The sequence below is a fragment of the Amphiprion ocellaris genome, chromosome 17, assembly GCF_022539595.1.
Source record: "Amphiprion ocellaris isolate individual 3 ecotype Okinawa chromosome 17, ASM2253959v1, whole genome shotgun sequence".
Classification (NCBI taxonomy): domain Eukaryota; kingdom Metazoa; phylum Chordata; class Actinopteri; family Pomacentridae; genus Amphiprion; species Amphiprion ocellaris.
In genome coordinates, this window is record NC_072782.1 from 23,363,757 (window position 1) to 23,375,464 (window position 11,708).

The following is an 11,708-nucleotide window of genomic DNA, read 5'->3' on the forward strand; positions in this document are numbered from 1 at the left end:
TAGGAGATACGACTACTGTCATATAGATATTGAGCCTTTCTGCTATATTTAATCAGGTGGTGGGAAATGTTTAAAACAGGATTACATTATTTTCTCATATAGCAGGCAGGGTTCTTTTTAACCTCCAATAAGAAGATAGCCAGGCCTTTATTTCTTATTTTACTGGTGTTGCATTCACATTTGAAAATAATCCAATCTGTTTCTGTTCGTCCTATTAATTTAGAGTTTCTATTATTTACTGGTTAGGTTGCACATGACCTCTCTCTCTTTTGAACTGAAACACTTGCAGCAGTCCAGATAAAATAGTTCTTTCTCGGGAAGCTTTTATTGTCTGCAGCAAAGAAGAATCAGTCAGAATGAATTACACTGCATAACAACTACAGAGCCTGGCAGGCACCAGGAGGAAACAGTTGTTGTCATGCACAGGAATTACTAATTCATACTTCTAAATTTTATGTGCACAAATTAGCTATCTTTTTAAGACAAGATAAGAAAGCTTTATTGTCCTTATACACAATGTATAATTAAATTCTCCATTTTAAACATACAAGATAAATATGTTAAAAAAATAAAATTTGAATAAAAAATAACTAAATACTGGAATAAGACATAAATAGAAATCTTTACGAAGAAATTTACAAAAAATGTGCAGGATATAACAAAAGAACAGAGCACTGCAAAAGTGATACAGTAGCAGCTAATGCAAAACTTTATTAGCGGCCTGAAATTTCAGAAAAAAATAAGTTCAGTTTCATCAATATAATGCATCAGTTTATCATTTCCACATTACAACTTATGGATCACAGAGTGTCTACAAAAGCACAAAACATATAGTTACAGGTATCTGGAACTGAATGATATAGTATTTTACTTTATGATCAAAACAACTTGCCAAGGTCTAGAAATGTTTTCAAATTTAGAATTTGCAATTAATGTCTTCTTTGTAACTTTTTACACTTAGCAAAGTCATCCCATGGGCCAGATTGGACCATCTGGCAGGCTGGTTTTGGCCCATGGGCCGTATGTTTGACACCCCTGCTTTATAGCAACTTCAGTAAGCAAGTCTGATAAACCTGTTGCAGGGTTTTTGTTTATTTTTTCAGTCTATTCTATTTGTTGCAGCTGCACTTTGTAGGAGACCACAAACATGAAAATGAAACTCCAGGCGTTCGCGCTGCTGATGCAACTCATTCAGTAAACCTATTCATAGTACAAGCATTTACTGCATTCATCACTGAACTAACAATCAGTCTAAAGCAGTGAAACTTTGACCAGTGCTCGGTGCACAGTTTACTTGAACAACACTTTTAAAACCACTGCATTGTGGGAATTGTAGTGCAACACTGAACTAACAGTGCATTCAGAAGAAAGTGTCATCAAAGTCTCCAACAGACACTCGAGACAGATATGTCCAAATCAGCCTGGAACTGAAGCAGAAGCTTGTATCCTTGTACTTTATTTTAAATCTGTTTGATCACTGTATGTGTACTTCTTATACTATTTTGCACATGTGAACTCTCTGAGGAGGATTGTTAGAAACCACTAAAAGAAAATGGAGGTAGCATGGTTGTGAAAAGCAACATGACATCTTCTGTTTGTTTGTTTTTTTTTAAATTGCCTTATTCTTTTCTTCAATTCATTTCAGTGTCTGAGCACTTGATGTAGGACAAAATGTAATGTCATAAGAGACAAAGCTTGCGTGCATATGGCTGGCCATATGTAACCATTTATCCTCTGCACTTAATACGGAATTACTTTTTTTACTCTTGAGTTTTGAATGCTCTTGTAATTCCATCAAATATCTGGGGTTTTGTGGTGGTGCTTTCTCAAGTATATTTTTTTTCTTTAAACTTTTCTCCCATTCTGACTACATAGAGAGAAGCTGAACTGAGAATGCAGGTATTTCATAGGCAGTAGATCATAAAAACATGCATGCTTAAAACGGTATGTTTCTGACCTCCTAATGAACAGGAGCCCAATACTGGTATTTTTTAACCTCAAGTGTTTGCCATCTCCTGAGAAAAATATCGGGCTTGTAGCTGCTTCATCCTAAACACACGGCTAGTTGCTAACTTTCCTTTGCTATTTGGTGCAGCTCAGTTAATGTACTTTGGGATTATTGTAGCTTTTTAGCTGAGAGCTGTTTGCCACCTCTGGAAATTTAGTTAATGCCAGCATGGTCTTTGAACTAGAAAACCAAAAGAATGAGCTAAAAGAGGGTAAAAAGCTCCAGAGCCATTGATAATTCACAGTGGGTTTGTCACCAAAGGTAACATTACATGCCATCATTGATCCATCGTTAGAGTGCAGCATTAAGGTGCAATATTTAAGGATTCAATTTATTGTTGGAACATTGGAACCACCCTAAGTGCCTTTCTGGATCGCTAGATGGATCACTGATTGATGATTAGTTAACTGCTGCAGGACCAAATAGTTTCAAGACTTTTATTTAAGCTTGTACTGGCCTATTTGCTGCTACTTTGCCTCCATTCTGGCTTCATAGTGACTGCACATGTTTATCAGAAAGACTAACTTCAATCAGAACTCTTGCACTTTGTAGCTTTAGGCAGTTTTTGTTTTGTGCATGTGCTGCAATAGGGAGCTTAAATCCCCATTTTTTAAATATATTGTTGAATAGTACAAACCCTGCCGCTCAGCATTGAGCTAGCAGTGACACTGTGGGCCTGTTGGCTGTAGTGAGGTCAGTGCCACAGCTTCTGCAGCAGCACAAAGACCTTGTTGTGCCACGACTGACAGTGTACAATAGATCCTTGCCCCACGGGATTCATTTGTCATTTGTGTATGTTAATGTTAATGCTAATACTGTACGTATGAATGTGCCACTTTATGCATGCAGGTCATGCGTTTCTGACTGATGTGAAAGAACATACCGTAGCCTATATTAGATGGATTTTAGCTTCTTATCTTAGCTCTGCTCCACCAAGCCCTGGTTAATAGTGAGTAAATAGTGCATAAGTGCTGCATTAATGCAACGATTAGTTGTAGGTAAATACTGGATACTAGGAAGTTTTCAGTTGCCGTCCACACTACAATTTAAAAACTGGTGATTCTATGTATGACGCATTGCAGATAATAAGTTTTCATCCCAGCACTGCCATTCTATATCTTTAAACAAATGAGCTGCCTCTTCCAATAGCAGTTCATATTTATTGCTTCATGTCATTAATGTAATTCTCTGCAGTATCTGTAAGAGCGGGGGTCAGTCTCCTGTATGTAATGTCTGGGATGGAAATACAATATACACACCCAGAGAATGTTGCTTGTACAGTACATGTAACTTGACAATCTATTTTCCTTTTATTTTTAGACCAGCAGGCTGGTCTTCAGTTTGATACAGAACTGTATGTAAAAAGCTAATATTGTATGGTGAAATGTGACAAAACAGTGATTATTGGTAGTGAAGGGTGTGGGTATTTGGGAATACATACCGTAAAAGGAACTGTCTACTACTGTGATTTGTTCTAGAAATACTTATTCTTTCCTTTGTACTTGACCGTGTGTAACCTGTGACATTATTAACTTCATTTATACAACCAAATGCTTTTGTTGTATGTGGTGATAGGTTTATTACATTTCCTGATGATTTAAAATTAAATGGAATTGTTGGGAGTGGGATTGTACTACATTTTGTTGTTGTGGTACGTTTTTAATTTGCATAAAAAAGGATGGATTTGGTAAAGGGAATTAACTGCAGAAACTATTTTTACTATATTTGATAACTTATTTAATTCAAATTATGTTTAGCAAAATGGACCAATAATTGTCAGCTTTGTATAATAATCTAATATAAACTATTAATATGAGCATTATTATGTTAGGTTAATATAATTTTATCTGCCTTTTTTGGTACTCTTTTGGTTCCTTCTAGTTAACTTGCAAATGGAATGTTCTTGTTTTTATCAAGTGACTTTTAACTATTTTCACTCCATGTGTTTAAATGTCAGGAAATAAATGTACAAGTTAAGAGTTTAGATTATTTGTCCTGTTAATAACTACATTACCATTAAAAAGTTTGGGGTCACATAGAAATGTCCTTATTTTTAAAAGAAAAGCTTTTTTTTTCAATGAAGATAACATTAAATGAATCAGAAATACATTCTAGACATTGTTAATGTTGTAAATGACTATTCTAGCTGGAAACAACTGATTTTTAATGGAATATCTCCATAGGGATACAGAGGAACATTTTCAGCAACCATCACTCCTGTGTTCTAATGCTACATTGTGTTAGCTAATGGTGTTGAAAGGCTCATTGATGATTAGAAAACCCTTGTGCAGTTATGTTAGCACATGAATAAAAGTGTGAGTTTTCATGGATGACCCCAAATCTTTTGATCGGTAGTGTGAATGTAATCAAAGTCAACAAACGACTTATAATGTGCATAAACATGCATATCAAATAAAGTGGCAAAGTCTGGAACCATCCCCATTTTCTGTTTCCAGTGTTTGTTGTTGTAGAGCACACACGTCAGGTTCTGATATTGAAATATTAATCAGATGTAAACTCTAAATGGGTGTATTAAACAAGATGTTGCCAATGTCTGTTTTAGCTGAATATTCTGAGTGCTTTATTGCTTCGCATTGTCCCCTTATAGCTTAAGTGACATCTCAAAGTCTTCCAGGAAGGGCTGCTGTGGTACACTGATGTTGAGGGTAACGTGATATTTATTTACTGCAATATGTATATCATGCTAATAATGCACATATAAGAACAACATGCAGTACAGTTATGGTTGCAAACTCTCTCTTTTCCCCCCCACTTGTATTTTGAGGGTAACTCATTTGCCAAAATTAACGATGAGTTTGACTAATGGCATCATTATAATAGTAATGCTTGTTTTTCATTTTGTTTCTGTAGATTTTCTACAGATATCATGGAAACATCATTATAGGGAATTCTTTTGGTAACCATGTAGTTCAAATCGTATATTGTGACAGCAGTACGTCCAGCATGTACTGTCTTCCTCGGTTTTCATTAGTCCTCATCTACTGACAAATAAAGCTGGATACAGTCACCCTGAAAGAAGCTGGTAAGAATTACCTGAGATTGGCTACTTTTCTTTTTAAATTTTTGTTCCTGAGGTAAAAAAATAAACCATCAGGCTCAAGATGAATGCAATTTACCTTCATCAGGAAACAGTGGTATTGATGATTAAGTGACAGACCCTTTCTGTTTCTGTAGCCCCGTACATTACTTCATTACTGTATTCTATTGTGAGATCATACCATATATGCTTAAATGATTGCATTATGCTGCAGGTGCCTGCATTTTTACAGAGCTTGGAGGATCCAGTTTCACTCACTGTACACCTACAACCTGGAATACAGCATGCAGCAGCACGTCTGGATTTCAAGCAGCCAAAAACAGCACGTCACCCTGCTGTTCGGATGGCTTCCAGTTGCTGCCCACGTAAAATTCAAAACTCGGACAGTTGCATTCAAAACAGCTCCCTCCTACCTGAACTGTCTCATTCAGGTCTACGCTCCCTCCCACTCACTACAGTCGGCCAACAAAAGGTACCACAACAGGGCCGGTCAATAGCTAGACTCTTCTCCTCTGTGGTTGCCCTGTGGTGGAACAACTTACCTAACTCTGTTCCATTTGGTCTTTACTGAACACCTTTGCACTAGACAGACTTCAAAAAAAAATTGTTTTATGGCTCTTATCCAGGTTGCTTTCTCCTGACTAGATCCTTGTTTGTGTTTTATCTACTCTCAGATGTACATCGCTTTGGATTAAAGCATCTGCTAAATGAAATTGTAAAATTGTAGAATAACCTGCATAGCAATAATACTACTGTAGTCAACTTTACCTCCGAATTTAGAATGAGGTTTACAAAAACTAATTTATGTGGACAAATAAATTCAGTAAGTAAATCAAATGATTGATTATCTAAATGTAACAGAAGTCAAAGATTCCTGCTCAGACACATTCTGACATGAGGGTGCTGTGGCGGCCCGCCAATAGGGGGCATCACCGCTCCTCAGATGGATGCTGTCAGCCGGATTTCTCCACACAAAGAAGAAGAGCAGGAAACGTCAGCAAATAACATCACCTGGTTGCTGGTCAGAAATGGTAAGAAAGATAAGATAATTACATTTAAACAGGTGGAATAAAGGCAGCTGATAAAAGAGCAGACCGTGAAGTGACCGTTCTTCTGTCAGCAGCTCTCCGGTTCCCGCAGCAGCTCATGAAACACGTCGGACTCATGTTAGCTTGTAGCTTCATATTTAGCCTTAAATGGATTATTGACTAATCGTTTTGTCTCCGTTTTCGTGCATAGCCGTTTAAATACAGACAGACTGACTGGCTTATAAAACGTGTCAACAAATACTTAACATTCTTAACATTCCAAACGTTTTTTCCCACAATTATCCACGACAGCCTGTTGAAACAATTGAAGGTCTGTTTATTTTTTTCAAAGTACGTCAAATTAATGGAAGCGTTGTTATTTCAACTAAAGGGATAGGCTAAGGGCTAGTGTCATGCGTATACTTGCAAATATAGCAGTTTAGTTGTTAAATTTTACATATTTGATTGGCGTTTGAATGGACTGTGAGTGAAAGTTCAATTGTTCCAGGTTAACTGGCGATAGTTTCCGTCTCCAGAACATTAGCTTGATTAACCCTTTGATGCATAACATGAGTCAAAAGTGATCCAAATCCAATGGAAAATGGGTATCTCCTGATGTGGTCTACGCATCCAAGGGTTAAAGTAGACTACATATGACAAGGATGAATCAGGAATTAGTCTCAATATCCTTTATTTTATAACGTCTTTGCATGTGGTATTTTATTTGTGGAAAATAAAGGCATGAAGCAAAACACTTTACAAATATGCAAAAAGGATTACAAAAATATAATGCAAACTAAGAAACACCTGCATAGTATAATCACTCAGACTGTACAGTACTGGAAGTATTCTAGTCTTCCTCTGCAATATCTTTAAAATAATCTTTTTGCCATTTCTAAACCAGCCAGGGTGTTTGCAAAGACACAAATCACACAAATATATTGTTTGTTTTGACCAGATCGGATCCCTTTACTTACATTTTTTCAAAATATTGTCAGTGGTTAACGTGCTCTGAAATGACAGGTTATGACGTGGATGACTGAACGTGTTTTTATTGTTTCTGAGTGACTAGTTTTGACAATGTGGTCTCAGTTTGTTCCGATGCATTTTAGAAAATCAAGCCAATGTTATGCTGCCTGTTGTGATGATGGGACGCTGCTGCAGGTCTGAGTGTGTTTCTGTGAACAAACCCAAGTTAAGCTTGAAGTTCTACTCCGGATCCGTTCCACTGAACACACAAACTAACACACAGCACAACAGTGGATGTGCTTCTATGTTGTGGGTTTTCTTGGTGAGACAATAAATAGTTTTCTGGCTCGTTATTAACCAGGCAGCCTGTGTTAAGTTGTGATTATCCCCAGTCGACATGGGCGTGATTCCTGAACAGTCACCAGTTGTTAAACAACTGACAGAATGACAGTGATCTATATGGATGAAGCAGGATGTTTATCGGACTGATCAGTAGCACGATGAGTAAGACTGTGATCTTGTAATTTAATTGCTGCATTACATCATTTCGAATCCTCTCACTGTTCTTGACAAACATGTCTTTTTTATCTCATCTATCACATTTCTTTTTACTGTCTGTAGATGATAGTTACATGGATATAGACTTTATTAACCAGTGATGCCGACGTTTTTCGGTGAGGTCTTCTTTATCTAGTATCGTTATCTGCACAGACAGCCAGGTCAGGTTGTGATGAATCTGCAGACAAAACATCTGGAGATGGAAACTATTGCCAGTTAACCTGATGGCCAGTTAAACTGGAACACCCTCTCTCTGCAGGGGAGGCTGAACTGTACTCGTTTTAAGGCAGTGTCAATGAAATACACCATGTGGCACAGTTGGATCATCTGTCTGTTGTTTTTGTACAACCTCCTGCTGTATTTTATGATTTGTGTCAGGAGAGCAGACCTGAGTTCATGACAGGATATACAATAATGTGTGAATAAACACAGAAGCATACTCCGATAAGTAGAAAAGAAGCGAGACACATAAAGAGTACAATACAGAGAATAAGCAATATATATTCTGACTGAGTGATATATGTTATATTCACACATTTTTCAGTCCTGTATTCTGGCTGTGTGTTGTGTTTTTTATACATCACAGGTGCTGAAAAGTCCAGGATGCACCTGTTCATCCTTGTTTATAGCTCCACTGGCAGCCCCCTCTATCAATCCCCTATCAATCTTAGCATGCTATCTTGAAGGATGCCTCAGTTCCTAAGATGCATACGGTAAAAACTGAGACAGAAGCAGCTGAGAAAGGTCAGTGGCAGCAGGACAGAGGACACGAGGAGGCTCAGAATAGTGAAATGAGACGAGTCTTTAGAACCTTTGCTTTTCCTTCCAGCACCTTACAATGGTCATTTTTAAACCCTGAATTTCTGTCATGTGTTATTTGAGAACAAAAGACTCTGACCTCCCCAAACATTTTTAAATTAACCACCTATGTTACACATGACGGTGAATCTGTTAATCGGAAGGCATTCTACCCAACCTGAAAAAACATTTGTCTGACATCTTCTGTGACTCATGGTTATGAGTGCAGGGATTTTGAAAGATGTAATTGTAGGATCCTGAAGGAAACTGAAAGTCAGGCTGTCTGAGGCTCTGCTGCTCTGATTTTTAATCGTTCTTCAGGAATCACCAGACTAAATGAGACTGCATCCTGATGTTAGAACATTCCTTTAAGTCAAAAATAAATATGTTGCCAGTAGCACTGTCACTGTTAGCTAAAATTCATTCAAGTAAGTCTGGAGAAAATTTCAAATCATTTAGGTGGGGCTTTGGTCATGTGTGCAACATTTAACACTCTTCAGGGGGCTTCCGTTCAATTTATTTTCCTTTATTTTCAGGCTACACGAGTGGATCAAGCAGTTGGTATGAGTCTTGTTGTCTTTAGCCTCCTGCTGTTTACATACTATTCTGTGTGGGTCATCGTCCTGGTAAGTTCTGTTTGAGTCCCTAAAATCCTAATTGCATGTCCTTTGCAGGTGTCTCAGACCCTTATCAGTGTCTTTGTTGAGCATGTTAATTTTTTGAGACAGAAGAGAAGCTACTTCTCTCCAATTAAGCTGTTTATTTTATAAATATCAGTGTCTCAAAAGAGTCTTGTACAAGGATCTCTTCTGTTTGGAACAGCCTCCCGGAAAAAGATCAAATCTGATATGAACCAAACATTTTATACAGTATGGTGACATGTGGTTGGTTATAGAATACAAACATATAATGCAAATGTTGAAATGTGATTGGCTAAAGGTGGGGATAAACCGTGGTTTAGACTTAGTTCTCCCATTAGCTGGTGCACAGATATGTCCATATCTCTTGGCTCATGATTCATCCTGTCTCCAAGAACATCACCCTGTAAAAAGAACCTCCTGCAAACTTCTTCCCACTCTCTAAATGTTAGTCTTATTGCTTTGTTAGCTGTGATGTGATGCAGCCATTAGTGGTATTTCATAGAGAGGATTATTATGGTTTTCACCCTTAAACAACCTTGAGTTTAGCAGTTAAAGTGCAATTAATTTTTACCTCATAAGGAAATAGGAATATACTGTGAAGCAAAGCCAATCTCTCTATCTTTTTGGTGTGTGTGTGCGTGCGTGCGTGTGTGTGTGTGTGTGTGTGTGTGTGAGAAAACACTCTTTGTACCGATGTGTGTGTGTGCAGCTGTAACTTTCCAGCTTGACCTGTCTGTATCCATCATATATTTAACCCTTCAGAACCTGGGGTTAACACTCTCCCTCTATTCAGGTCAACACAACTCATACATTAATTACACAATACATGGTTATTAATATCAATGTTGTAGTACTAATATGTGATATCAATTTCAGTGTTCAGCTAGCAGTGCCTTAAAGAATAAATCCTAACATCTTCCAAAACCCTTCTACAGTCCACAGCAACCAAAAGCACTGAGCTCTTGCTTAGAGTTGCATAATTTCTGTTTGTCCCTTTGCTCCTAGTGCCCTTTATAATAGAAGTCCAAATCACTTAGCATGAGCTGGTTTCCTCCCTGCACGATATTTTTAAAATGCATCATTTAAACTACTTTCACCTGTCTTCCTGTTCTGTCTCACAGAATATTATTATTTTTACATGATGCTTGACGTCGTGTAAAATTTTGAAGCCATTTGTAACCATATTTTTTTGGTCTTTTTCCAGCCTTTTGTGGAAAGCGATCACGTACTGCACATATATTTCCTGCCCAGAGAGTACTCAGTCATTCTTCCAGGCATTGCAGCAGTAATACTGCTCCTCTGTATAGGTCAGTACGCTATCTGCTTTATGAAACAAAGCACACACATTCACTGATTCTCGCTGAAACTTAGATTCTGTCTGCACACTGATGCAGCTTTTGAAAAGTTTTTCTTAAATTCTAGTTGTAGAGTAGATATAAACATTTGTCACCAATGACATTCATATTCCCTACAAACACAGCTCAGTTATATTAGGAATTTGAAGAACAGATAAAGTAAACATCAGGTTACTGAATTATATGATAAACACAAAATAATGACCTCATTTTGAATTACTGTTCAGGTATTAAGCACTCCAAACAAGCTGCAGTCTGTCACAGTAAATAGCCTGCAGCATTATGAATCTCTTCACAGCAGTTTGATATCTAAATGTTCCTCAGCTGCTCTATATGATGGAGTGATGTGTTCACTGTAGTTGACGTCAGTCGAACTGCTGAAAACAGCTGCTCAGTGGGAACAAATGTCCAGAAATACTGTCACAGCAACTTTTACAGTCCAGGAAATCTGCCAGTATTTATTGCTACCTTTAAAAAACATTTGTACTCATACTTATTCATTTTATTTGAACTGTTGTTGAAAGCATGTAATAATAATAATAATAATAATAATAATAATAATAATAATAATAATGATGATGATAAATTTTATTCGTAGCACACTTTTCTCTCGTCTGAGTCTCAATGTGCTACAAACTAAAAACAACTTAAAACCAATTAATAATGTAATTAGAGTCCTGCTGACAAACACTCAGTTCCCAGCCTGCGCTGGCATTCGACATTCCTAGCTTAGTGTTAGCATGAGCCTCAGCTAGCTAGCTAAACTGGATGGTTGCCAGACACTTTCTTATGACTTCATGCTATGGAGTTCATCAGCACGACTGCCACAGTTAGCAGCTAGACAGGAGGGAGTTTGTTTTATTTTTACGCAAACACACGTGTAACTCCATCTTATTATACAGTAAGACCAGGAACTACAGCTAATCTAGACTGCGTTCTCTGACATGCCTGTCCCTCATCTTTTATATTGGATTGACTGATTAAGTTATTGACAGCAATTAACTGATTAAGAATTAATCTTTAGCATCCCCACTCTGCAGGATCTAAATTCGCTGCATATTAAAAATTCAATGAGAGTTAATGCCATTCTTTTTGTTTCTGCAGGGGCCTTCACTGCAGTTATCATGTGGAAGCATCGCAAACCGAAGAAAGTGGACTAATCTCAGGATGTGAGAGGGACTGCTGTGGATTTAAACCGTCATACAACCAAAAACTTTAACTGCATTTTCTAATAAATAGTCTATATATATATATATATATATATATATATATATATATATATATATATATATA

General features: G+C 37.3%; 2 protein-coding genes across 2 annotated transcripts in view; both read left to right on the forward strand.

Annotated features, from left to right (window-relative positions):
• The window catches only part of LOC111572906 (early estrogen-induced gene 1 protein), a 30,143-nt gene extending 25,693 nt beyond the window's left edge, over positions 1-4,450 (forward strand). Inside the window, exon 12 of the mRNA XM_023276792.3 lies at positions 1-4,450. This exon is cut by the window's left edge and continues 106 nt beyond it. The gene's annotated coding sequence lies outside the window, so the exon portion shown is untranslated.
• Positions 4,451-6,004: 1,554 nt separating this feature from the next.
• dpm2 (dolichyl-phosphate mannosyltransferase subunit 2, regulatory) lies at positions 6,005-11,678 on the forward strand. The gene is made up of 4 exons (XM_023276812.3): positions 6,005-6,097; positions 8,956-9,045; positions 10,265-10,367; positions 11,520-11,678. The coding sequence occupies exons 1-4, from the start codon at positions 6,014-6,016 to the stop codon at positions 11,573-11,575; spliced, it is 333 nt and encodes a 110-aa protein (XP_023132580.1). The 5' UTR covers positions 6,005-6,013; the 3' UTR covers positions 11,576-11,678.
• The last annotated feature ends 30 nt before the right edge of the window (positions 11,679-11,708 follow it).

Coding starts and splice junctions, on each gene's coding strand:
- dpm2 (XM_023276812.3), top strand. CDS start 6,014: ATGCTGTCAGCCGGATTTCTCCACACAAAGAAGAAGAGCAGGAAACGT. Junction 6,098..8,955: donor CTGGTTGCTGGTCAGAAATG/GTAAGAAAGATA, acceptor CTTTATTTTCAG/GCTACACGAGTGGATCAAGC. Junction 10,368..11,519: donor AATACTGCTCCTCTGTATAG/GTCAGTACGCTA, acceptor TTGTTTCTGCAG/GGGCCTTCACTGCAGTTATC.